General features: G+C 39.9%; 1 protein-coding gene across 1 annotated transcript; it reads right to left on the minus strand.

Annotated features, from left to right (window-relative positions):
* Positions 1 to 7,378: 7,378 nt before the first annotated feature.
* pygma (phosphorylase, glycogen, muscle A) lies at positions 7,379 to 20,053 on the minus strand. Its single transcript, XM_084942323.1, has 20 exons — positions 19,717 to 20,053; positions 17,243 to 17,344; positions 17,051 to 17,129; positions 16,736 to 16,839; positions 16,391 to 16,522; positions 16,184 to 16,295; positions 16,010 to 16,092; positions 14,715 to 14,858; positions 14,398 to 14,490; positions 13,647 to 13,793; positions 12,744 to 12,907; positions 12,448 to 12,562; positions 12,225 to 12,326; positions 9,784 to 9,931; positions 9,567 to 9,625; positions 9,309 to 9,450; positions 9,023 to 9,230; positions 8,517 to 8,651; positions 8,230 to 8,296; positions 7,379 to 8,099 (listed from the first exon to the last, which is right to left on the minus strand). Exons 1-20 carry the CDS (start codon positions 19,957 to 19,959, stop codon positions 7,950 to 7,952), a joined length of 2,529 nt encoding a protein of 842 aa, XP_084798449.1. The 5' UTR covers positions 19,960 to 20,053; the 3' UTR covers positions 7,379 to 7,949.
* Positions 20,054 to 27,657: the final 7,604 nt, after the last annotated feature.

Here is a 27,657-nt window from a genome sequence, read left to right on the forward strand (position 1 = left end):
CAGAAGAAAGGCTATGAGACAGAACCATTCATAAAGGGCAAAAGAAAAAAAAATCTTTTTCCAATTATTTGTTTTTCATATTTGTATTGCGCTTATGGAGTAGATGTTGCTATCTGAGACTGCCTGGTGTGTGTCTTGGTGATTAGTTATGAGGAATGTGTGCTCTTGTGTAAGGATCAGCATGAGATGTCAAGACGAATGAAGCTGCAGGTGCACCAAAGCAAAACAATAAACTTTGCATTTTTTCAACTGCGAGTGTGTTCAGGAAAAGATTTGTCCTTAGATTCCTTTTTATTTGATGTATCTGCTGTTTGAGCCTTAAAAGTCTTGTTTTTTCACAGCAGCTGAAAATAAAAATGAGAAAAAGATTCAAAGGACATCTTGAACACTCTCTGCATGACCTGTGAAATTTCAAGAACGTGAAGCGCTGTTTTACATCCAGTCTCAATGTTTTACAAAAACAGGCTGTTCTGTCAGTCTGGATTTAAATTAACAATCAAAAAAAAACACAGACAGAAAGCTACTTTGGACATGTGGACGGACAACAGAGTAACCAGAAAGGAACCAAACTGAGGGAAACACTCAGAATATCAATGAAGGTCTAGGGAGACGGCTTAGGTATCGCATGCTTTTACTGAAGTTTATGGCTCACTAAACAGCCAGTCATGGACAAAACAAAGACAGCGGGAACATTTCAGAAGAAGAAGAAGAAGAATTCCTATCATATGCTTAGATTTTATTAATTTGTTCCAAATTCCAAAAAAGCTGAGACACTATATAAAATCTAAATAAAAATGAAACATAGTGATGTGCAAATCTCAAAAGCTCCTATTTTATTTACAATAACACAGAAAAAAGAAAAAAAACATCAAATAGTTAAAAAGAAGAGATACAGCTGCTGAACAGTCCTGGGCGTTGATGTTTTCAGTTGGTGAAATGTCTGGACTCCAGGCAGGCCACTTCGGTACCAGGACACTTCTGCTATGAAGCCATGCTGTTATAATAGCATGTAGTGCTGATTTTAAAAAGGCCTCCCTGAAAAGGATGGAAGCATATCATCCATATCAAATCCTTTACATACCTTTCACCATTAATGTGCATGATCCCAATTCCAACAGAGACCAATACACCCCTGGACCAAGACACAGGCTTTTGAACCGGGCACTGATAACAAACCAGATGCTGCCTATCTGTTTCAAACTTGTATTAATTTGATCAGTTTTCCTTAGTTCATTTTAATTGAGCTTTAGTGCAGAAAGGATGGCGCTGTTTCTGGCTCACGTTCACGTATGGGTTCTTTTTTGTTTGAAATCCTGCATTTGTGGAAACTGGGGTGAATTGTGTGATTTCTGTAGGTGTTGCTGTGCCTGTGACAGACAGATTCCATGACAGAATCCTTCCTGCTTTTAGTGCAGTGCCGCCTGATCACAAGGATCCAGTATTGATTTTCAGCCTTCTCCACTGCGCACAGATTTCAAGATTTCTCCAAATTCCCTGACTTTTTTGATTATTTTATACACTGTAGATGCTTAGATATTTAAAGCATATATAATTATACACAGAGGAACATTATTTGGAACATGCTCCACAACTGTAGATGCAATTTTATGCAGATTGCAGAACCTCTGCCCATCTTTGTTTCTCCAATAGTTGGTCTCTTTAAGATGCTACTTTATACCCAATAATGTAACTTATCTGTTATTTTTCCTCACTTATTTTTGCAGCCTTTTGTTGCTCGTGTTACAACTTTTCTAAGACGTCACCGCCATCAAATTCAAAATGAGCTAATATTTCTTATGAAACAGTAAAATGTGTACATTTAAATATTTTTATGTCCCGTTTTTCTATGCTCTCTGAATACAGTATAGATTTACGACATTTGCAAATCCCTGCATCCTTGTTTTTGTTTTACATTTTACATAGAGTCCCAAATGTTTTGCAATTGGGGTTGCAAATACATATATGTATATGTATATGTATCATTTGAAGCCATTTCTGCAAAGGATTCACTTCCAAACCCACAAGCTATATCAGTCTCATATACAGACTATGGCCCACACACAGATGTGGGGATCCATTAAAGCAGCATGGATGCATGGGTGCCAAATGTCAGCTAGATGCGACCCTAGAAAAACAAATGAAAAAATTAATATGGATAACAATATTAATATGCATTCATAGGGAAACGAACTAAATATCACTCTGAATGCCAAACTGTCAACTATGGCTCTGACCCGGAGATCACTGTGACATCAGTGTCACTTGCTGAGTTGGTTCTTTAATGCAGGCTCAGTTTAATTAATTCACTTTCATCTTGGTTTCAGACCTGCCAACTGGAAGGACACTTTGAAACAGAGGTCAGCGCAATAACATGTTGAGACTCGAGAGGTGTGCGTGTCAGCCTCAGAGCCTCTGCAGCATACAGTCACCCATATTTACCTTTCTCTGCTCAGGTTCACAAAGACATTAGGAATTTCAAATGGAGCTGGATTCCAGCTTAAAGAGGACCTATTATGCTCATTTCCAGCTCCGCATTTTTATTCTTGGACTCTACTACAGTAGCGTTGCGTGATTCACAGCTCCAAATAATCCTTTATAAATGATCCATTTATCCTTCACTGGGTTTTGGTGCAGTCATTTAGTTCATCCACTGGATTTATGACAGAAAATAGGCAAAGTGCATTATAGGTAATAATAGTTAGCTTTTTAATATGAATTGTAAAAATAACAACTATAAATTAATATATATATTTTTTTTATAATAAAAAATAACAGCTGCAGTAACTAATTTTAGACCAATAGAAATGACACCCCGATTTGCAGCAGCGGAGAACAAATGAAAAATTTGCTCTGGTCACTTCATGGAAGATGAGGGGATAACCTGATGATTGCAATTAAACTGGCACACAGACCTACGCATACATTTTCATGACAGTTCAGAGGAGAAACAAAGTAAGGAGTCATCATCAACAGATACAGCAATCAAGAGAAAGAAAAATAAAACAGCAACACTATCTTTATTTCAGTTTATCCTGATAAAATCGAGTTGTAGGGTTTACTTACAAGCAATGAAAAAACTTTCAATATTGAAATGCTCAAACCTCACACCTGGAGAGACAGATACAGCCTGAAGGAAACATCTATCGCAGGTTTTATTCTTTAATTGCCAGATTAAAAAGTGCAATCAAATAAAGTAGTAAAAGTAATCAAAAAGTAATCAGAGGTAGAAAGCTAACAACGTGCAAAAAAATTGCAGATGTGTCATCAAATTACAGATCACAGGGGACTAAATCCACAAAGTCTGAAAGAACAGGAAATTGCCATTTGAACACTGAAGAAAAGGTTTCTTTTGTGGTTTTCTGAAGATGGTGTATTTTATGATATGCACTTGCTAAAAAGATAGACAAGCTCTAAAGGTTAGGGATTTATCAAATTTATTACATCAGTAAAATGTGACAAAACATGTGCATCTTGTCACCGTTTACCTCTTCCTCAGTTAAAACCTGTTAAACATAAGTGGATACATAACACTTTAACTTTCAGTTAAGTAACAGTACAAAGAATATAAAAACCGTTTAACAGAAGTCTGACCCCACGAACCGTTTCAACATTAAATAGAACAAAAGTTACACAAACTGTATTTGTTTTTTTCCCACTGACAATCTGTGTATCTTTAATGAACTGCAGTCATCACTCTGACCACTTCTTCTGAAGTTTAGTTTTAGTCTTTACTATCAGAAGCTGTTCTTGCCTGGTTCCTACACTTTTTCTGCAACAATTTGTTTTACCCAGCTTCTTGTTGCTTTAGCCTCCTATGCTGTAGTTTTTCATGTTCATTTCTGGCCACCCAGTGATTGGTTGAGATAATATTCAATGTTTGCTGTTTAATGCAGAGAGATTTCTTTTCATGCTGATCAGTGTAGATATAGTTCTGCTAACGTATATGTCATATAAGATCAGTTTTACAAGGTACGCCAAGAAAAGAGCATCCATACTCACCATAAAACCATATTACAGTAAAACTCAACCTCAACAGTAACCCTGATAGTACTGGGGGTGGGAGGGTGGGTGGGGGGCTGTTCTTTCTTTTCATTTATAAATACTATAATGAGTTCACAAGGCCCATTTATGTTTGTATTCTTCACTGTAACAGATTGAATTTTATGGGGTAAATGCATTTCACCCAGTGAAAAACATGCCTATGCAGCTGCCCAGGCAATGTGTGCATATTCTCGCCACATGAACCTGCTCTCATCTGTGAAAAGCACAGGTCGTCATTGGTGGACCTGCCAATTGTGGTATATTAAGGCAAATGCCAGTTGGGCTCCATGGTGTTGGGCAGTGAGCACAGGGCACAATAGAGGATTTTGTGCTCTCAGGCCACCCTCACAAAGTCTGTTTCTGATTGTTTGGTCTGAGACATTCACATCAGTGGCCTGCTGGAGGTCCTTTCGCAGCTCTGGCTCATCCTGTTCTTCCTTGCACGAACAATCAGATACGGTCCTGCTGATAGGTTAAGGATCTTCTATGGCCCTGTCCAGCTCTCCTAGAGTAGCTGTCTGTTCCCTGGAATCTCCTCCATGCACCTCATTTTGTGCTGGTAGATACAGTAAACCTTCTGACAATGGCACATATTGATGCTCTGGTCCAGGTGTCATCGCATGCTACAAGCAGTTGCACTGACCCTAGCCAAATGCAAAACTACTGAAAAAAATAATAACAAAGCAGCTGAAACTGATTAACAACTCCCTCTGCCTGTTTCCTGATCAGACCAACATCCTAGAAGTTTAATGACTGATGCTATACCCTGATTAAAAAGTTTTACTTTTAATTTTTTTGAGTATTATATATCACTTGGTTCAATAACAATGTCTTGTGTTAATTTCTGCTTTTTGTAACCTTGATCGCTCAGTGAAAGATAAGCCTACCCCTGTAGCATGTCCGTATGTGTTGAGCCAAATTAGATTTGGAGATGTATCTGTAAAATTTTTAAGGACTGAGGGACTGAATGTAACAAACCCAAAAACAGGCAGAATGAACAGTCACAGCAGATTTATTGTAGAACTCCAGTGATAACAATGGGTAGGAGTTAACTGCTCAGAGTTGCAGCTGGCAGTGTTTGGATTCAGCTGGTGGATGTGAATAAGAGAGATGGACAGACAGGCGTGGTAGCTGATGATGTGAAGCTCTGGTACCAGACAAAGGATTTGATGCACAGGAACTAACAAAGACTCTTAGGAGGTCAGACAACAAAGGGGCAACATTATAGAACTACAACTTGGCCGCAGTGTTGATACCATATTGACAAACAGAACAACTGAGTCAAGAGCAGGAGCTTGATTGGTGGATTAGTCTCATGTAATCAAGTGAATTGGCAGCAGGTGTACGCCACATCCAGAAAACACACACACACACACACACACACAAACAGAATGCTCCACTCACATCTTGCTTCCTGAGCTGCAAGCAGTAGAGGTAAGGAGACCTGAGAAGCGAGGCAACCGGCATTTAACAAAATGAGGTGTCTTTGCGTCAGAGCTATAATTTTAAAGCAGCGTCAGTTTATTAGAAACACATGCTGCACAGTTGCAGAATCTTTGCATTCTCTCGTGTCCATGTATCTTTGTGCTATAAGAATAAAATGAAGTCACTCTGTTTCATTGGACATGTTTGAGGAAGGCAGGATTTGGGGTTTTCAAGGTCAAATTTCTTTTTTTTCTTGTTAGGTTTGGAAAATTCATTCCTAAACATCACACCTGGAGAGACATCTGTGCCTAAACACCTGTGCCATTTGGTAGATGCTGTATTACCCTTTTATTTATGCACTTGGCTGATAGATATAGGTTTGTCAGCCAGGATGTCAAGCTGACATTCACACTTTAACACAGTCTCAGTGTTTATGTGCAGCGAAATTGTTAACATAATCTAAAAAAGCAGCCAAAGGTTTCTCAGAAACAGTCGCTGAAGAGCTGCCGTTTTTAATGATGATGCTTTGATTCATTGTTTTGGAATAAAGGCTGTGAATGGATTTATTCACTACAACAAGTATCGTCAGTAAAAGCGCATGATAACAGCTTGCGTTGATAATTTACAGCCTCTAACTGCATCCTATCACCAGAGTGCTGTCCTCACTGATATAGTGCCTGTGGGTCTCGTGCTGGTATTGTCTAGCCTGGGGCTCGGGACCTTGGGCTTATCAGGCATTCTGATCCCTCTCTTTTTTTTTGTCTATTTGCGTTACCCTACTTATCTGTGTGCTACATTGCTATCATTAGTTGGTTTAACCTACATACAAGAAACCTGTTGGACTCCATCCAGTAAACAGAGCCGTTGCAAACACACTCCCATCATGAATTTGAATAGTTCAAATATTAAATGGATTGGATTTATATAGCGCTTTTCAAGGCACCCAAAGTGCTTTACAATGCCACTATTCATTCACTCTCGCATTCACACATTGGTGGAGGCAAGCTACGGTTGTAGCCACAGCTGCCCTGGGGCAGACTGACAGAAGCGAGGCTGCCATATCGCGCAATCGGCCCCTCTGGCCAACACCAGTAGGCAGTAGGGTAAAGTGTCTTGGACACAATGACCAGGACAGAGAGCCCAGGGTTCGAACCGGTGACCTTCCGGTTACAGATACGCTTCCCAACAACCTGAGCCACGGTCGCCTGGCCTTAAATAAAAACTACAAATAATTGGTGCAACACCTACATGAGTAGTAAAACTTCTGTTACTTTTACATAAGAAAATGGTGCTGAGTTGTTTGTTTGAGGCTTGAATTTGCGCAGTCTCTAAACCCAGACAGCAAACAACACACATAGATGTGCGTATCTGCGCTCACGTCAGTGTTCAAATTACATATTAGACATGTAGGCCTTGTGGAAGATTGAGCGTGCACTATTATTCACAAGTATCTAATTACACTTCTGTCCCTTGTGTTTTTCAGTGGATGCCGTTGTTATTAATCAGACTTTTTCCTCCCCATTCACTCTCATAAACACAATTATACTCCCTTTCCTTTTAGCAGCTCAAAGTGTACAATCACAGCTGTCACTTTAAGCTGTAAAATTGTAGTGATGGCATGACTATAGACTGGAGGCATATCATCATTTCCTTTTTGTTGTTTATGTTGTTGCTATGATTGGATGAGCAGAAGTTTTTATTTTCCGGCGTACAGCTGGTGCATTCAGTGTCCATCAACACTGATTCTGGGATTTTTGTCGAGTCGCAATTCTGACGATAACTGTTTGTGTAGGTCAAGGTAAAGTCCATAGTCTGCCTTTTTTCACCAACTCACTCTAAGTTGAATTGCCTAAAAAAAAAAAAAAAAAAACACAAAAAAATCCAACCCCTTCACCTCACCCCCACCCCCTCCAAAAAAGCAAGTGTTGTTTGATATTTATTGCGGTACATTTAATCTACAAATGAAACAAACACTGCATGAATAGGAAGTGCCACACAGTAATAATTATCTTTGCAGCTAAATGTACGTGCATGTTTATTCTATATTTTACAATCATGCCTGAAACAGCTAAAAAAATAAATAAGTCAGATTTTATTTATGGCTTTTAAGACAGTTTTTGTTTTTTATTCAGAATGGGTCTGAAATGGAAATACAAGACTTTATATTTCGGAATACAAAGATACCACGATTAAATCTACAAGCCCCAACAAAAATCTCTTTTGTCCTTTTTCCAGCAGCTAAACAGCAGTTTCTGCTTCACTGATGACAGCTGCAATGGATTTACTTCACTAGCCTGTAACCTGGATGCTGCGAATATGCAGGTATGAAAAATGTAAACTTGAGCTTATATGTGACACTGATTAATGGCTGTGGACAAAGGTTTGTGGGGGACTTTTGCAAGACATACATTATCTTCCGTGTGAGTTCTGAAGATAGTTGAACCAACGAGGGAAACTGCGGTGTTGGCTGTCATGTAGACATTTTACTGTTTGTCATCGGGGGCGGGGATTTTCTCAAGCGTGGGCTCCACGCCCCAGATCTCACGAGCATACTGGGCAATGGTGCGGTCACTGGAGAACTTGCCACACCCAGCAATGTTGTAGATCACCTTCTTGGTCCATTCCTTGGGATTCTAGGGGAGAATAAAAATGATTGATAAGCCAACAATAACTTGACTTTTACACTGTGAATGAGACAACTATCTATATCATACTATGAATACATAAGAAGCATTTTTTCCCAGGTTTGCATTTAATTCCTACCTTATAAAGAGCATTGACTTTCTCTTGGCATTTAATGTAGTCTTCATAGTCAGCAAAGACCTTAAACCTATGCAGAGAATAATGCCATTAACCAAATGATAACATAACAGGCTAATAACAAAGTTCACCTGTTGCATATGAATAAATGCATATTTGTGAATGAACATGTGCACTGAATATTGCTTTGCATGCAGCAACACCAGGATGTTCAGCAAGTTCATACACAATATTTGTATGTGTGCATGCAGGTCTGAGCCTCGGGCATCGAATGTTAGATGCGTCTCTACCTGTCATGATGCATCAGCATGTTGACAATTTCTTTAAACAGGTCAGGCTGCTTTGGGCTAAAGAAGCCTCCAGCAATCTGGTCAATAGCCTGTTTCAGCTCAGGCAGACGGTTGTAGTACTCTTCGGCGTGGTATCTAAGCAGGAAAGAAAATAAATAACAAACACATTCAGAAACACAGAAGGACCAGCTTGTCGCCGTAGTAACTGAATCATTCACAAGGGAAAAGCAGATAGGGCCTATAAAAAATATGAGCCCAAGGCCACACCTTTTTCATGTGGAAAATCTCAGTTTGTGTGGACATAACATTTGAGTCTCTGTTTGGATTGTCAGAGCATGTGTACACTCGTTTTAATATCAGAAAATCTTGATAGTTGATCTTTTGTTTGTCTGACAGATATGGCAATATATTACGTACAGTAGTTATAGAAATTACAAAGACAATGGTGAACATTTTAGAGGCAGACACAAATATGAGGCTAGGAGTAATAAATGTTCTCTCCTTACCCTCTCTTGTCAAGGGCCTCGACATCGTCCACCCTCATGCCGAAGATAAATAGGTTTTCTTCTCTGGCCTCCTCTGCCATCTCCACGTTGGCCCCGTCCATGGTGCCAATGGTCAGGGCGCCATTCAGCATGAACTTCATGTTGCCAGTGCCAGAGGCCTCAGTTCCAGCTGTAGAGATCTGCTCTGACAGGTCAGCAGCAGGGATGCCTGGGAAAGAGCAGAAGTAGGGGTTTGAGAAATTTTAGAATAAATATTAATAAACATTTGCAGTGATTTGGTAATTACCTTTTTCTGCCAGTGTTACTCTGTAGTTCTCCAAAAAGATTACTTTCAGACGGTCTCCAACGACAGGATCATTGTTGACCACCTCACCGATAGCCGTGATCAGGCGGATAATCATTTTGGCAGTGTGGTATCCAGGAGCAGCCTGCAAGAGAGCCACAGTTAGAGACACGACATTAAATAGCCTTAACACTTCGTATCGAATGGTGCTGAAATGTGACATAAATTTAAAGTTACTAGCTGTTAAATTAAAATACAAACCTTTCCTCCAATCATGATAGTTCTTGGGGTCCACTGCTTGTTGGGATCTTTCTTGATGCCTGGTGGAGATATAAAGAGACGAAACTGAGGCGAGCAGCAAAATCCTTTTTGTAGGCTCTGACACACAGTCGGTAAAGATCTGGAGCAACATGTTATTTGGATTTGAGAAAATGTCAAATCAAATGAAAATGGCAGAGGCTTTTAAATGCATCCTTACGGTTGTAATAAGTGATGATGTGCAGGCAGTTGAGCAGCTGTCTCTTGTATTCATGGATTCTCTTGACTTGAATGTCAAACATGGAGTTGGGGTTGATCTTCACCTTGTAGTGCTCCTCCAGGTGCACAGCGAATTTCATTTTGTTTTCCTACATAATCAAAACATTTAGTTTACTCCAAAAAAAAGAAAACAAGTCATAGTCAAAGTATGGTAACCCAAGAACATGAGAAAAGAAAAGCACAATTCTGACTGTCGGGAATGCTTCTTTGGCCATATGCGTATACTACTGTCTGCCTTGGGGAGGTTTCAGGGCTAATGATGTATTCATTTTATATGCTTGTCAGTTGCAGAGACAGAAAAGAGCTACATGACTGTCACGTGTCAGAGATGAGAGGTGGATCTCTGGAATGTCTTCATTAACAGAGTCAGTGCTTGCTTCCCAGAACACCTTCCCCTTTCTGGAACTGTTTGCTGTAAAATATTGTCTTTGTTATGCAACTAAATGAACCAAAGTCACAGTCCAGTGGTCCAGTGTTGTGAGCTCAAACACAAGGCGAGTGTCACGTGTTGAATATTGCATGTGTCAGAAGCCATGGAGCAATGTGCCTAAGGCCTTGAGGTAAGCCCACTGACTCATGCCCAACTGACAGTCAGGGCCCACCTCTATCCTGATGCTATTACTGTTCATGTGCAGCAATGTACTCTGAAAGCCCCAAGGACAACAGCCATCTAGGCTTGCGAAGTATTCATAAAATGTCATTTTTCCCAGACTGAAGTGGTAAACCACAATATGTGCTGGCTACCGGTGTAGATGCTGCAGTTATTAACTGTTAATGCGGGCTTTGACACTGATCTTGGAGGAACAAATAGGTCAGCAGGTTGGGTCTCTGGAAAAAAACGATATTTCATCAGATATTTTACAGAACAGTTTGTGTGTGCAGTCTGAAAACAGGCACAGGTTGCTTAATTTTTTTTTTTTTTTTCCTTCTTTGGCTCTCGGAGGAGGCGGACACACTTTTTCTCCTCTCCCTTATCTTCCCTGCTTATGTCCTTGTCTAGTCTCGTGGTTTTTTTTGTATTTTCCCTGGAATATTCTCTCACAGTCTGTTCTCTAAAACCTAAAAGAGGAATTATGGATTGGATCAACTGGTCCCTAAATGCAATTGACACCCCTTTCTCAACGAGAAGTTTGGGCTTGGGTGAGCCTGAGTGCTGAAGATATCTACCTATTCGGAACCATGGTAACAGGGTTCTGGCTGATCGGAGCTGGCTTGGCCCTGACTTATCGAAGAATTAAGAAAGCGGAACCGGCTGTTCAAACCCCCACAAGGCTGCCCGCTGGGATTGGAACGATGGGAGAGGCGTGAGTTTCTCAAAATGGGCTCATTGAGTGCAGCACGGACAAGATCTTGGAGAGGCTATGGCTGCTGTGAATACTCAGAATAAGATCTCTGACTGCAGAATGGATACATCTCAGAAGGGCTAGCTCGGAATAACATCTCTGGGCGCAAAATTGGATGACATCTCGGGGAGGCACACTGCCGTGAGTTCTCAGAAATTGGCTCCTTGAGCACAAGAAATGACAACATCACAGAACGCAAGTATGGCGAAGCTCGCGGCTCTCCAACGGGAGATTGAGAGACCAGTGTTGGACTGTAGAACTGCTTTGAAATTCATATGAGCTGTTCGCACTAAAGTAAAAAATACCATCACTTCATGCGGCTACCCTCTCGGCGCCAGCTGCAAGGCCGGAGATGAACAAAACACCCTGATAACGACTGTGTTTAGTCTGTTCCTTCCCATTCCATGCAAGGCCACCAGGGTTGGCTGGAAGACTGTTTACTTAGCCTGGCAGGGCAAAGGACACTGTCTCAGCTGAACTATGGACACGCACACACATACATATACTGATACTGATAAGCACTCACCGACGCATCACCCTCCCTACCCCGGATCCAACGCCACCTCCAACGCTTACCTCCCCTCTGATGTGGACATCGGGTCAGTTGGAGGCGCAGTCAAAAGATTGTAGCGGTCCCAGATCAGATGTACACACTAGAACTCTTTCCCATGTTGCTTGTCTGTGTTTATTGTGCTATGGTGTGTTGATATCGGTGCATTCCTGTATTATCCTTTTGTGTTACACATTTCAGTGTTTTTTTCCTCGCTACCTACCCTGACCTGTCTCCCCAATGTGATGTTTGTGTATTGTATGTACGGTCGGCAAGGTCTGTCATCTCGGTTGTGGGCAAAAGACCTGCAACTGACAAATAAAGGCTATCTCATCACATCTCATCTTAATGTGAAATATATGTGCCGCTTCTCTGCAGGACTTCGACATCCAGTCATCTTCAGACACAATTATACACATTCACAAGCATTCTTGTATCTTTTTGAGCATAATGCTGGATACATATTAGACAAAATAACACATTACTTGCCTGTTTCACTTTGGCAATATCACGAATGAAAGCTTCATCATTCACAAACTTGACGAGGTTCCTCAGCTGGTCAAGGTCACGAATGAAGTCCTCCCCAATTCTCTAATGAGAAAAAGATAAGTGAAAAAATAAATGAGTGAATAAATTGACTGATCATTGTCCTTTGTTAAGTATAACCTAAATTTAAGCATTGTGTCCCTTGTATATTTGAAACACTGCTAACCTCAGCAATGACCTCGGCAAGCCCGGGGTTGCACATAACCAGCCAGCGGCGAGGAGTAATGCCGTTGGTCTTGTTTTGGAACTTATGTGGCTCCATTTCATAGAAGTCCTTGAAGCTGTGGGAGAGCATAGCATATATCAGAACACACAGATGATGTGCAGTCCTTGAAATGACAGAGGATGGGGATTTATGAAACAGATAGCAATACACTTACTACACACACTCGTGCATCTGTGTGCGACGTTAATTATGATTTACCACTACAAAGGATGATTAGTTTTTGTTTAGAGACGTACACTGTAGCTTTGAGGATGTCCGAGTGGATCTGAGCCACGCCGTTGACGGCATGGGAACCCACTATGCACAGATGGGCCATGTTAATCCTCTTCTGTCCGCCTTCTTCAATGAGGGACATGCGGCGAAGGCGATCCACATCGCCGGGGTACTTAGCAGCAACTCTCTGCAAAATTCAAAGGTGCACGAGAAGCAAAAATAAACTAAGTCAGAGGTTATATTTCTTTATTTCATTTGCTGAATATGATTTTACTTGTCACACTTGTCACTGTAGGGTCAACACAGCTATTCTAAAATTATACCAGACCACCAGTAGGACAGTTTCAGTCAGGATTTAAGTAGATGAAAGTCAGTGTGTTATCTGGTTGATCAACTGCTCATAAAAACCTGCCCACCACTTTATGTCAGAAACAAGTCTCTCTCTGTTCACGAAGAATGTGGGAGTCTATTCTGACAGATGTTGCAATTAAAAGCCCATCAGGACCATTTTGTCCTTTGACTTTTACATTACAGCATTTTGGTTCTCCTGCCAATCTTTGAAGTCTGTCCTTGCATTTTAATAAGGTTTCCTGTTGTCTCGTTCCACAGTAGCAATCTAAAATCCATGATTGAACAATATTATTTAAAAAGTAAGAATAAGTATTTTGTTTTTTCTGCTTCTTTACCTTTCAGGTTTTTCAGTTTCATGCTGTATTTATGCTAGAAGGTTAATATATGTCTTTCTTAACTTATCTTACCTATGAAGCAGATTAAAATCATTAATTATAACATTAACTATATTTACATTTAGCCACAGGACAACGTCAATATGTCCTTCCTGTGCTATATATAGTAATTAGGAGCCATAGGGGCCTATGCATCCAGCACACCCCAGATTATGACATGCTGCAATGTGCAGAACTAACCTCCAGGTGGCGGCGGTTGATCTCATAGACTATTTCCAGATGACGGGGCAGCAGATGAGCAAACAGTTCGACTGGCCAGCGCTCCAGAGCTTCAGGGAGAACCGTGTGATTGGTGTAGGCACAGGTTCTCACACAGATTTCCCAGGCCTCACCATCAGCAGCAGGACATTAGGTTTAGTGAACAGAAAAATAAATAAATTCTGAGCTGATATCCACCCTGCATCCCTCCATTATCATCATCAAGGTAATGACAGACATTAAGCGTCAAACACTGCGGTGACAGTAGGTAAGTTTTTAACTCCACCTTCTTGCTGAAAGAACAGGTCGCTTCTCCTTTTTTGTGACCTAATAGATCAACAGTTGCTTCTGAACTCTCTCATCTGTAGTTCACTTTTTGTTTTGTTCGCCCTTCCAACAGCTGAACTCTGTTTCCTTTGCTTGGTAGAGTGTCCACATTTACTCCAGTTATACTAGTGTCAACCATTTCAACTGCCTGGAGAAAACTACTGGCAAAAACAAACGGGTCAGCTTGCTTTGGTTGTGCATTCAAACCTTTAGCCTGGTAGCACACAGAAAGTGAGGCCTACTGGGAAATGTTCGCACCAATTTAAAGCCAGATGTGTCATTATTCTATTACTGTTATACTGTGCAACAAACTGACCTCACTGTAATCATTTAAAGCAGCGAATCAACATCAAGCACACATAACCTTTTAAGACCCTTTTAGGGGTCGTATTAATCTACTACTCACCGTTTCCCAGTTCAGCTTCTCTTCATCAACAAGAACCCTCATCAGCTCAGGAATAGCCATGGCTGGGTGAGTGTCATTCAGCTGGATGGCAACCTGAATATGCAAAACATTAAAGAAAGTCAAAACCGAGTTTGAATGGGTCACAGAGCGCTTTGTAGATACTATTCTTTTCAACTATTCTCCTAAGGTACAATAAAACACACCTGCAACCTGTTCAAAAAACTGACAGAGGCAATTTAATGAAGACCCAGGGAGAACATCATGAGGAAATCTTTTCATTTTTGACAGAAACTATTTTGTTGAGTTTTTCACTTCACCTTGTCAGGCAGTTTGGTGAAGTCTGTGCGAGCAATCTCCGTGGAGCCAAACTTAGAGACCTTGAAACGGCGGATGATGTCTTGCAGGGTGGCAGACACCACAAAGTATTCCTGCTTCAGACGGAGCTCCTTTCCTTCAAAGAACTGCGGGTAAAGACACATATTTGTCTTTTTCTGTTCTGCAGTCAAAGATGAATTTTCTTTTATTATTCATTAAGCATAGCCTTTTGTATATCAGTGGCTGCTTTTTTTCGTGGACCACTAAAATATTTTAATATCACAATTACATATTAGACTTGTGAGAAAAGATTTAGTGAAGCTTTAATAGATCTATGTCTAATCTCTTAAGCAGAGACATTATGCTAACACCCATTAAGAATATACTGGCAAAGTGTACTACATGTGTATAAGCGTGCATTTGCATTTGTCCACTGTGCAGCTAATCAGTGTTTAAATCAGATCTCCCTTGAATATGCAAAATACATAAATTTCACACTTTTCATCCCTCAAAATAAGAAGTAGAGGTAAAAGCCAATTTGTTGGAGGCTATGAATATGTTTTTGAAAGAGTTAAGAGAATACTGTGTATTTGCTGTTTTGATTTGCCAAACAGAGAGGATTTGCAAAGACATTTTAAGGCTGATTAAAGCAACTTGAAGGAATTATATAAAGGGATTAAAACTAGCAAAAAATTTAGTCTTCAGTTTGCAATTTCATATACTGAAGAAACTGGAAACATTAGCTTTCAGTATTTTGAAACAACCTCAGCTTTCATTTTTGACTAAATTAATTAATTAATTAATTAATTAACAATTAATTAATGATCACCCTACTATTATAATATCCCAATATTACTAGAGCAAACTTGATTGAACAGCAGTGTAACACTACATCATGAGGTACACCACACTTTCTGTTCTCAAATGCAAAGACGTAAATTACCACACTTGGCGTGAGCTATAACTCACGCTAGATGGTTATCTCCTAAATCCTCCTGCTGGAGCCTTTGAGGAGTCGGCACATGTTGGTCAGATCTTTTGTCAGATTTAAAACCGAGCTTCAGAGGAAGCTGGGGGAATACACATCGGCTCTAGCTGAGCACAAAGGACATTAGGTGTGGTCCAAATTATGGAAGTCCATCTCCCAGCTGAGCTAAGATAAGGTCTAACCAGTCACACACAGATCCCTTTGATATTCACATTCTTCTAGTTCCTCTAATCCAAGTTAATATCTGTATGCTCGGGCTATGAGTGCAGTGCTGGTGGATTAAATGGTAATAGAGCCACATTTTCTTACATTATCATTGGGATACAGAACACGGGAGATGTTCTCAGCCAGGTTTCTGTCCAAAACAGCCTGAATGTAGCCACCGACATTAACTAGAAGGAAAAAGCAATTATTTAAGTTGATGCTAATTCTTATTTGACAGATGTATTTTTGAAAAAATGTGCTCTCTGCCAGGATACATACAGTCTTTCAGGTTAAACTCGCACGGTGCCTTTGCAGACCACAGCCTCATGGTGTTGACAATGTTGTTTCTGTAGCCTGGGATAGGGGTGTCATAAGGCAGAGCCAGCACTACCTGTCAATACCATAACATGAAGAGCGAGTTATTTAAAACTGTAGATCATCAAAGAAATATCTTTCAGTTTTATTTGCTTTGTTTCACACATTCACCTGAGTGTCAACCCATTTGACGCCATCGGGGTGATGCTCGGTCCTGCCATAGAAGTGAATTGGGCGCATGTACTCAGGACGTGCTTTTTCCCAAGGGTTGCCGTAGCGCAGCCAGTCATCGGCCTCCTCGACCTGGGTAAAGCCACACATTTGTATTGAGGCAGAAAACTGCTCATTAGCGGGTGGCTTCTGAGCTGAGCCAGGTATAAAGGGATGTCAGGTCATGATAATGAAAAGGAGACTCCTCCAGCAGGTGATTTAAAAACAAAGCTGGTGTTACTTAAAAGGAAAGCAACAGCAGCTGCTTTCTCTCACTGAAAGGAATGTGAAGTTTAATCTTCTAACCTGCCAGCCATTGACAATTTTCTGATTGAAGATACCAAATTCATAGCGGATACCATAACCATAGGCAGCCAGGCCCAGTGAAGCCATGGAGTCCAGGAAACAGGCTGAAAACCAAAGGCAGGACATGATAACAGGTTCAATAATATCACAGCTCTTGGAAAGAAAGAAAGAAAGAAAGAAAGAAAGAAAGAAAGAAAGAAAGAAAGAAAGAAAGAAAGAAAGAAAGATGCATTATTTTGGTCATCCAACGGGGGTAAAAAAACAAAAACAATTCTTTTTGAATTTATTTAATACAAAGCATGAAAAGATGCTCACCTGCAAGGCGACCCAGGCCACCATTACCCAAACCTGCATCTTCCTCCATGTCCTCCAGCTCCTCCATTTCCAGACCCAACTGAAGGAGACAAACGCAAACCAGTGACTCGGGGATGCTCCCTCTCTGTTACAGTATTTGAAAGCAGCAATTTCACAGTTAAAAGAGGATTAAAATAAGCGTGTTTGTCTCACCTGGTACATGGCCTCGTCACAGGCATTCTCCAGTCCGAGGTTCACCATGGTGTTCTGCAGAGTGCGACCCATGTAGAACTCGAGGGAGATGTAGTACACACGCTACATTGTGAATTCGAAAAGGAGAAAAAAAAATCATATTTAGTAATCAAACAGGTCAAAACTGTCTTATGAACACTAACAGAAATACTCAAGTGACATTCTGCAATCAGGGTCGGGGAAAGGTCCCACTAACACCCACCCCATACTGTCAAAGAAATCTGCGAGTCTCATCATTTGGCTTCATGGTTCAGAGTGCAGATAAATATGCCACCTGAGCCTCTGTTTAGCCTTTGCCATTTAGTTGTGTGCTCTCTCTCTCTCTGACATGGAAGGGTGGACACAGGCTGTGGAGGTAAAGCAGGGGGAGAGAAGGGACTGGGCGACAGATTGCTTCAAGTATTATGTAACCCCAACATTTTGGGCTTGGGCAAAAATAACTCCTGTAGAGGTCACTGTAAAGGTCCGCTGATAACCTTTCATTGTGGAGTTCAAGTCTGGAGTAACAGGAGAAGTGGTTCAGATGGATGTGTAAAATAATAATGAATACATCTGACAGAGCCGTATCACTAGAGCACTAACAGGATCTCCTGAATTATATATGACTCTGTTCCATATCTTATCTTTGTTTCATCTTCTTGTGTTGATTGGCTCTGCTTTTCCATGAATGTGTATTATTAGTGTTTAAATAGTTGCAATAGTAACTCTTCGGGACGTGATCTTTGCACAAAGATGTAGACGTGCTCTTAAGCTAGCATGTCTTCCCTCCTGCAAGACCTTTAAGAGGTTCACCTTTGACCTTTCGATGCAGAGCACCAGAAAAAGCTCTCAGCTGGTTTCTGAGTTAGAGCGCCCGATCAATAAACTTATTGTGAGGAGCAGCATGTGCAGATAATTTGCAAACTGAACTCGTGCATTGTAAACTATGACGTACAGGCAAATTTTCTTAACGTTATTAAAGAAAAATAATCTCTTTCATTCAGTGGGGTTATTAATAATCTCGCAAGAAACATTTTTCCCCCAATAATAAATTGAATTGGAGCTGAGTTTTGCTCTGCATCTGAACCCTCTATTGTAATTACAGACAGTTTTGTGTGACATTTTCGAGCAATAACGCGGTGTGGCGGCTAATATTGTGGTAACGGCAGCTTCATATTGTTCTTCCAAGGCTCTTTCTGTAGCTGTTGGCTAATAATACTGGGGTTGCTGAGATACAACTTCAATCCAACTGCTTTTAAGTGAACTCAGACACCCTCAGAGGCATTTGGTCATATGACACATGTGCTGTATGGTCAGACAGGAAGGGAACAGAAGGTCTTGGGGTGGTTTCATGTTTCAACACACTATAAGCACTGCAGCATACCAGCAGAGTGCTAAGAACCCCCAGTGAAGTTTAAATGTCATGACTTGGCATTACACCGATATCAAGCTGCTGAAGGTACAGTTGAAGAATACAAAGCTTTGGCTCTCGGTGGAAGAAGAAGTATTTACATCCCTACACCAATACACATTTTGCTTTTTCTTGCCATTAAAAAATTGCAACATTATAATATCTGATATCAAGCTGACAAAGTTTAAAGAAGAAAGCTAATTACATAGACAAGCGGCGCTCCTTTGACTGATATATGTTGACATTATACACACATGCATAAGACTAATGCATCAGCATAGCAGCAGGTTGAGTGGAACAGGAGCTGTAGTTTTGCCCAGACTTAGCTCCTTAAAGGGTTATTAGATGAATTTGAAAAATTTAGAGAAAGTAAAACTAATGTGAAAGAAAAGAGGAAACAGATTTCTTTTAATCTTTGTTTTTTCTGTGTGTTTGTGTGTGTGTTATACCCATATGGAAAAGAAATAGTAAAAACTTATATGTGATTACTCATGAAAGTGGCCACTTTCATGAGTAAATCATATAAGGCTTACATGATTTACTCATGAAAGTGGCCACTTTCTCATTACTTTCATATATTGTTTTAGTAAGTATCCAAAACATACAAGTTTCATTATATAATTTTTCAAGGGATCTTATATCTGTTTTCACTCTTATATGCTTTTCATACAAGTTTCACACAAGACAGATACAAACTTTATAAGATTTATATATATCTTTTCCATATGGGTATGCTTACACCTTCTACAGGTATTTACTAGAAACAAACAAACAAAAGTAATTGTCTTCAGGTACTTGACACCACTGTTTACTTTAAAATATGTGAAACAGTGCAGAAGAAACAGGCATCCCATAAAACAGTGTAAGATCCGAAGTAATTGTAATGAAACAAATTTCTCGAAACATCTTTCCCTTATACCACTCTTACTCTATAACCACCCAAAATACAAGTTTGTACACAAATGGCCAAAAAGATATCAAAAAGATAGATTAATAATTGATTTGTAGGCGATAGGCTGTCACACCTAGATTTATTAGAACTTACTTTAGGGTCTTTCTCATAGTAGTACTGCTGGGTTCTGATCCACCTGCCAATCAAGTGGTCGCGCACCGTGTTGGCAAGCGCAAAGTAGTAATCCCTTTTGGTTGCCACATTTCTGTCCTTGACCAGAGTAAAGTGGAGATGCCTGTTGAAGTTTTGCTTCAGATCCGAAACGTTTTCGACGCCGGCAAGGCCTCTCACTGAAATCTGTTTCCTTCTATCGTGGTCAGACAACGGTTTAGACATGGTGGCGCAAGTGATCGCGGCTCAGGGTTCTGACACTGGGAGAATGTAAACAGTATGGCAGCAGGTACACACCACCAGTCCCAGACACACAACAAGAGAGGCACCCACACCACAGCCCTGGCTTCACAGTTTTAAAGGCGCGATTATAAATATTAAGCGGAGGGTGGAGCAGATTGCTTGTTTAAGGTAAAAGGGTGGAGCGTATGCTGAGGACAGAGGATGTCACATCACAGTTATGTCAGTCGCAGATAACTAAGAGTCCCTTTTGGGATCTGTTATGTGTTACTGGCATCAGAACAAAGAATTGTACAAGTCGACGTCATTTACACTATATAGTGAAGGGAGGTTTTTACTGTGGTTACTCTCACAAAATTAAAACTTTCCAGGTAAGCTGATCAAATAATTTAAAATAAGCTGTACAAATATTCTACTTGCCATAAACTCAGGATTGTATCTGTTGGTACATTGTATTTTTTCCAGTTTTATTTTAATTTTAAATTGCCTAGCTGTATTAGCTGGTGTTATGTTCAAGGATCTCAAAGTGCAGCTCCCAGGCCACTGGCGACCCTTGGTGTCATCTTAGGCGGCCTTCAAGCATCCTGGGAATCCACAGTTCCTGCCCCACTATCATATAGCAGCATAGAAAGAACAAAACCAAGGCAATATTCTCTTCCATATTAATTTCCCTTTTCTAGCCATCAGAGCAGCAAAATAAAACATCACCCTGTGAACTGAAACACATTTAATGTGTGCACCCCTGAATCAAACATTGGGTCATTAAAATTTTAAGAACCCCTTATGGATAATATCTCCAGCAGCTCACTTAATTTCCCCATATTTTGCAGGACTGTTTGGCTACCAGAGGATATTTTTACAAAAAAAGGTTTGTTGTGGCACTTTGAAAGCAAAGCTCTACAAAGTGTGCTAATAATCACACTGTAGGGTGACACTATATGTCAGCCACTGCAGTACAGGGCAGTTACAGGGTACTTGCAGTATGTCTCTGACAATCTGAAAAATCTCTACTGCAAAGTTTAAAATTGTCTCTCTACTCTGTCATTTCACTCCTACTGTACATAGCTGCATTATCAGTTATCAGTACAAACCAGTAATGCAGTGCATGTATGTGTAGGTCACATCTGTTCGAAGCCTGAAGCAATAACAGACACAAAATCAGCTGCAGTGAAGCAACTAAAGCCCACTCTATTTTCAGTTATCACTCCAGCTCGCCAAGCTATCATAAAGTCTTGACCTTCTATAAATAGCAACCCTGACCCAGTCCCAAAGGCCATGATATTTGAAAGGCGTATCCTGTTAATGTCAGCAAGAGCCAGTAGACAACACTGCTATATTACTAGTAGCTGGAGTCGAGTTTAAGAGGGGAAAGCAGTATTTGCAAAGCTGTTCTCAGCGGGATGCGGTGCCGTGTGATTATCATCATCTTGTTAAAAGACGGGTTCTGCTTTTGGACTAAAATTGTTTAAAAGCTGGGTGAAAGAGTGACTCTTATTTCAGTGTCAACTTGTGCCAGATTGTGCTGCACATTGAATGAATGTTGACAGGAAAAGTATTGGGAATAAAATTAAATTATCTTGTCTTTCTTACCATTCTCCACTCTGACGCCTGAGTGGACTAGATGTGGAGAGAAAGAAAGAAAAAGATGCTGTTGTTGCTGTCAAGCACAACAGCAGTTAGACAGCAGCTAAATAGAAATCAAGTTGCAGGTGGTAGTTGAGCTGCTTGGCAGTGCTTCATGGTCGTTTGTGCATCAATTGAAGAATTCTTAGAACACACATGCACACACAAGCACATACAGTAAATGCTGTCTACATTTGCTGTTTTCAAATGTATCTTCCTATATGCCAAATGACCCCAGAACATCGCAGACCAGATGACAGATTGAAGCTGGCGTGCCCCTGATTTATCCATAATGACGTGCAAATTATGTTCTTGCATGTCTACTGGCTTTTCTGTCGAATGGTACATCAAGATTTCAAGACTAAACTCAATGAATGCATTGACTTTTTGATGAGAGCCCAAATTTTCAACAACAAATACAATTGCTTTGCACAGATTCTGCAAATGAAACGGGGGCCATGTGCCAGCAAAACGTGAGCATTTTTTAAAAAAAAAAGAAAAATAAACTCTTCTTTCTGCTCTTATTTACGATCTCTCCATCAAGTAATAATCGGGCATGTGAACATTTAATTAGCTTACATTTAAATTTTTATTCCACTGGAAATATTAACTGTGATTTTAATGAAGGCTCTGATTGGCCAGGAGTAACTTCAGCTATTAAGGTGCCTATGATGTTTGACAGACATTAAAGTAAAGCAGCTAATGGACAGTAACTGCTGCTGCTGCTGAGAGCAACACTGACTTCTGCAAATTGGAATCAGCAACGGCAATATTAAAATATGTCTCATTTAGAGTTTACCTATTGATGTGAACTGATTTCTTAAAGCACATTTCTAATGATGTTTTATGAACACCGTTCATGGGTTAAGTCTGTCTTTTTTTTGGCTTAGAATAACTCCTGGGGATTTTTGTTTTCTCACCTTATTTTTCAAAAGTCTAAGCTGACAATGAGAGAAAACCTCTCTTTGCACGGTTATAAATATGCCTGAAAGCTTTCACACGAAATGATGTGCCACATTTTCAGTTGCAATCTCTGTCTTGCGCCTTTGTGTTCCTCTGCAACTTTTTACATTCGAGATTTTACACAGATGCCTTTTTTTGTTCATTTTTCCCCCTTTCACTTTTTTCTTATATTCCTATATTTGCCTGACTTCCTCCTCTTTTAAGCAAAATAATTTTTTTTTTCATTTTCACAAACCTTTAATACGAGATTTATCAGAATCTCGTATTAAGAGAGAAAGAAAGAAAAGTTCACCAGAGACTGCATTAGTTCAGCGCACAGATATGAGAAAATGAATGATTAATGGGTAGCAGGGGGCATTGCAATGTTCCAGTTAAAATGTTTACTTTTTTCTGGGGGTTGTTTTAATGGTTTTTGCACTTGTCTGCATTCAACACTCCCGCCACCCAAATCAGCAGTCAAACACCTGAAGAGTTTAAATTTAAAACCTGATGTTGATGTGGCTGCAGTTCTCCGTTATTCACGCTCTTGCTCCATTCACAGACTGACATCCAGACTGTTGAACTGAGTCTGTTTCCTCTTCTTTTCCTGGTGAGAGTGAGCATCTTTGTTTACATCTCACCGAAAATTAAGGACAACACCTACTGCTTGGCGCACAGTGCTTTTCACACACAAGACTGCAAACCAGCAATCCGTAGAAGGCCTTGGTGTTTTGTTATTATAATGCATTAACTTTAATTAAGTTACGTAGTTTAAAATATGTTCTGCTAAACTGTAAAATCTGAACTTGCTCAATTAATTTTCATACATCGTTTATCTCCAGTCTTCCTGCAATGATTTCTAATAGTGCCAGACAAGATAAGTACTTGGGCTTGTGTGTGTGCATGTGTGCGTGTGTGAAATGCAGTTTTATCTCAGATGGCTGAAAAGACGTTTAATTGCATACACACTGAGCATATCTGTTGTGCGCCGTTAAAATGGAACACCAATCATCTGATTTGCACTGCTGGCAATGAATCACAAGAGAGCGGGTTCATAGGGGACATTGTTAAGTTGCTAAGTGTTTTACTCAGGTGAAATGCGTTTGTTTTTTTTCTCTCCCGCTCCCCATCCTTGTTTATCCGTGAACTTGTCAACATGACGCCGGGACAGAAAGGAAGGAATAGTGTCATCTGGTGGTAAATCCGGAAATGTCACAGTGGAGCGAGTAGTGCAGAGGGGACCTGGCAGTACCAGCAACTGCACCTATTATGAGGAGTGAGCAATATCAGCCCATTAAATATATCTTCGACACAACACGTGGAAAAGTGCTGACTGATGAATGAAGGACTGGTTCAGTTTCCTCATCGAAAAGGTTTGAAAACATTTCTAAATATGTCCTGTTGGTCTGTTGGATTCAATCAGGAGAAGACAAAGGTATCAGGTTTTTCAGTGTTTATCTGAACCTGTGATGATAAAAAAAAAAAAAACGTTTTCATACACTCGTCAATAACATTGACAGAATAATTGGATGTCGGGGGAACATTTCATGAAGCTATCAAACGGCATCAAAATTTATTAAGTTGGTTTTAGAAAAATCCCACTCATGATTCACACCCAGATGTTTTGTTATTAATCCTTATCTCTTTGAACTTCTTTACCGGGGCTGTGCGAGCATGTACACGCTACCTGACAGACAGTGCCTTCAGTCACCTGGTGTACTTGTAAAGGCAGGAACTCCACCTTGCACCCTGGTCACGTATATTTCGGTAAAGCTCCACCCTTTCTCAAACTGAGCGAATGTTTGATCATGTAGAATAATCAGAAGTGTTGCTTGCCACCAGGCAAGGCAGACAACTGCTTGGGGGTCCCAGGCCAGTGGGGTGCCCCCAAGGGCTGACAAACTTTAAACTACTGAAGCTGCAATGTGCAAAGTGTGGAATGATATCACGTAAGACCTGATTTCCCTAAAGGGGCTCCATCTTACTCCACTCGCTCTCTTTGCAAGTGGCATGCATGATTCTGTTTAAACACACCTAATAACAACAACAAAAGCCACTCAGTGGAAATAAAGAAGAGTTGGGAGTGCAAAAAAGAAAGAAGATGGTAAACACATGGGTACTTATATAGCACTTTTCTACTCAGTTGAGCACTTAAAGGACTTCCTACTACAAGTCTCATTCACCCAGTCACGCACTTTTATTCATGCCTAAGTGCTTTACAACATTCATTCACACACATGCACACATCGGGGATGCAGTATCAGTTTGTTGATCAAAAAGGAGCATAAAGAGCAACTTTTTGCCTGAGGATACTTCAGCTCAAGGAATTAGGGATCGACCCACCAACCTTGCAAATAGCATACAACCCACTCCACCACCTGAGCCACAGCCCAGCCTTAAATTTTGGGAGAGACGATTAAATAATGTAACTTCCACTTGAATTGTCATTATTTATTTTGTTATTCTGTTATTATTTCTTTTGCCCTCAGATGGCTGCCCCTCACTGAGCCTGATTCTGCGTTTTCCTTCCCACTGTCACCAAGTGCTTGCTAAAAGGTCGTTTGATTGTTGTGGTTATCACTCTATCATTGTAGGGTCTTTACCTTGCAATATAAAGCACCTTGAGGCAACTGCTGTTGTGATTGGCATTATATAAATAAAATGTAATTTAATTGAATTTGCTTTGACATTCAATGCTGGTTAACTAGCAGAGCAGCCTAGTGTGTCCCACTGTGACCCACTTAGGTACACACAGTTGACTTGCTGGCATAGCTATCAACCTGAAAGAACGTAGAAGCTTGTAGTTACAGTTTTGACACCATATAATCAGTTAATCAGTCAACTTGATCTTGGGCATTGTTACTGACATAAGTATGGTCTCTGTCATTTCTAGAGTATAGTTTTTCCTCTCAAATCTTTTTTTTAGAACTGTCGCTGTCTTTGTTGGTTTTGACAACAATCACACATTGTTATGCAGAAATTAATAGTAAAAATTCCCCCCAAATATTTCAGCAACATTAGGACTTCATAATTCTAATAATATTATATCTAATAACAATATTGAATTATTTTTTTTTACTTGTTCAATACCTAAAAATAAATAAATAAAATAAAATAAGCTGTTTTTGTTCTTGCTATGGAAGTCCAGATTTTGATAAATTGATAAAGCCTTTGAACAGTGAGTCAAAGTGCCAGCACACCAGGACCCTGAAAATGAAGCTGCCAAACAGAATTCAACCATCATTAATTATATCATTCACACCTGTAATTTTCCAACTGTGACATGTCAAAATGTCCTCTGTGAAAAGGCCTATTGATTTCCTGTCTTTGTATCTGCTGTGTCATATTATCCCATAACAATTCCAAAGCAATGAGCCGAGTTGGTAATAATACTGTTGTTCAAACATTATGATAATAGGAATACTGCTATACATTGGTATTACTTAAAATTTGACCTGCTGCACTAATTCAGCATAATGGCTCATTATGTATTAATATGTCTTCTAATCCATAATGAATATTACGCACTATTGCAAAGCAGTTAAGATACACTGCAGCTTTTAATTGGTTGGCTACTTTACTACCTGCTAGGAATCCGTGTTAACTGTACTTGCGCCACACTTTTTATGACGGTAGACTGTCTGGTTTGTTTTGAGTATTTACTGCTTACTTGAACTGTTCCAGACTCTATCACAAGGACGGCACAAGCCACAGGAATGTTTTGGACTGGTGAATGAACATTCTTCAAATAAAATACATGTAAATAAATAAACTTTTGCAGCTGAATCCCATAAAGCAAGTTCAATAATATGCATACTTTTCTTAAACCCTCAGGACTTTCTCCTATAAAAGTTGTTCAATATTTTATTGCAGTTGTTGCTCTTTGCACAAGAGATACGCACCTCCATTTCCTCATCGAGGCCGCAGAGCTTCACTCTGCCTTAGACCAGAACAAAAATCAATAATTGCTGTTGACGGGTCACTAAAATATACACTGCTGTCTGGTAAGGTGTTGTGCAGACTAAAATACCACAGACATTCACAATAAAGGTTTCTATTGGTCAGATGCTGATTATATCCCAAAAACAGGGGAAAGGGGGATAAAAGCGTAATGATAACACAGAAATAAGATTTAGTGTAATAAAGAAAATAAGACCTTCTATATTTCCTGCTGTAGAAGCAACATGTCTTCAGCCTTGCCATTAAACTCAAAGCATATATTATAACTGCCAAGAAAAGTCCCTGCAGTGCTCAAAGAAAGGGGGGAAAGGGCATATCCAGGGTCCAAAAAGCTGAGGAGAGATGTTAAAGGTAAGATAAGACGATGACAAGAAGGGGATGTTTTTGTCAGCTGCTGTGCCATGTACATGCAAAATCAGCAAGTGATCCGCAGACATTTCACCTCCAAAAAGCAAGTGAACTTTGCCTTTTAAATACGGGTTTGAAATAATTAGACGTCTGATGAGGACATTGTTTGGACTGCAGTGCACCATCTTTACTATGTGACTGGCAGGCAGATGGGTTGTGGTGACAAGTGGACACACTTTCAATTCAGATTTAGTTGCATTTGTTGAATTCCATATTACTTTCATTAACATTTCCATTAGTTTTTTGGGGGGATATATATATATATATATATACACATGTATACATACAGTCACGTGAAAAAGAAAGCACACTCTCTTTTAATTCTAAGGTTTTGTGTAACAGCACATAAAGAAACTGTCATCCTTACAGGGTTCTACAGTCATTTAAATACATCCTCGGGTGAATAACACATGACATAAATACAAAATACAGAAGCTGTGTTGAAAAACTGAGCTCAACCTTATTAAATATTAATTAAGATGGTAAATAGCAGCCAGATACCGTTAATGAAAATAGCTTCATTTACTGATCTTCAATAAGTGTGAGGACCTCTATAAAAGGGAAAGTTGAGGCAGTTTTTTGGTCTGGAGTATTCAGGTGTGTGTTAACACTATGCCAAGAAGGGAATTAGTTGTTGCTGTCCAGAATTCTAGGAAGGGTTATAAGAGAATTTCCAAACAACTTTAAATTCATCAATCTACAGTAAAAAAAAAAAAAAGATTTTTCACACATGGAAAACATTCAAGACAG

The sequence above is a fragment of the Perissodus microlepis genome, chromosome 10 (genome assembly GCF_051167445.1).
Source record: "Perissodus microlepis isolate ML-2025 ecotype Zambia chromosome 10, ASM5116744v1, whole genome shotgun sequence".
In the NCBI taxonomy this organism is placed as follows: domain Eukaryota; kingdom Metazoa; phylum Chordata; class Actinopteri; order Cichliformes; family Cichlidae; genus Perissodus; species Perissodus microlepis.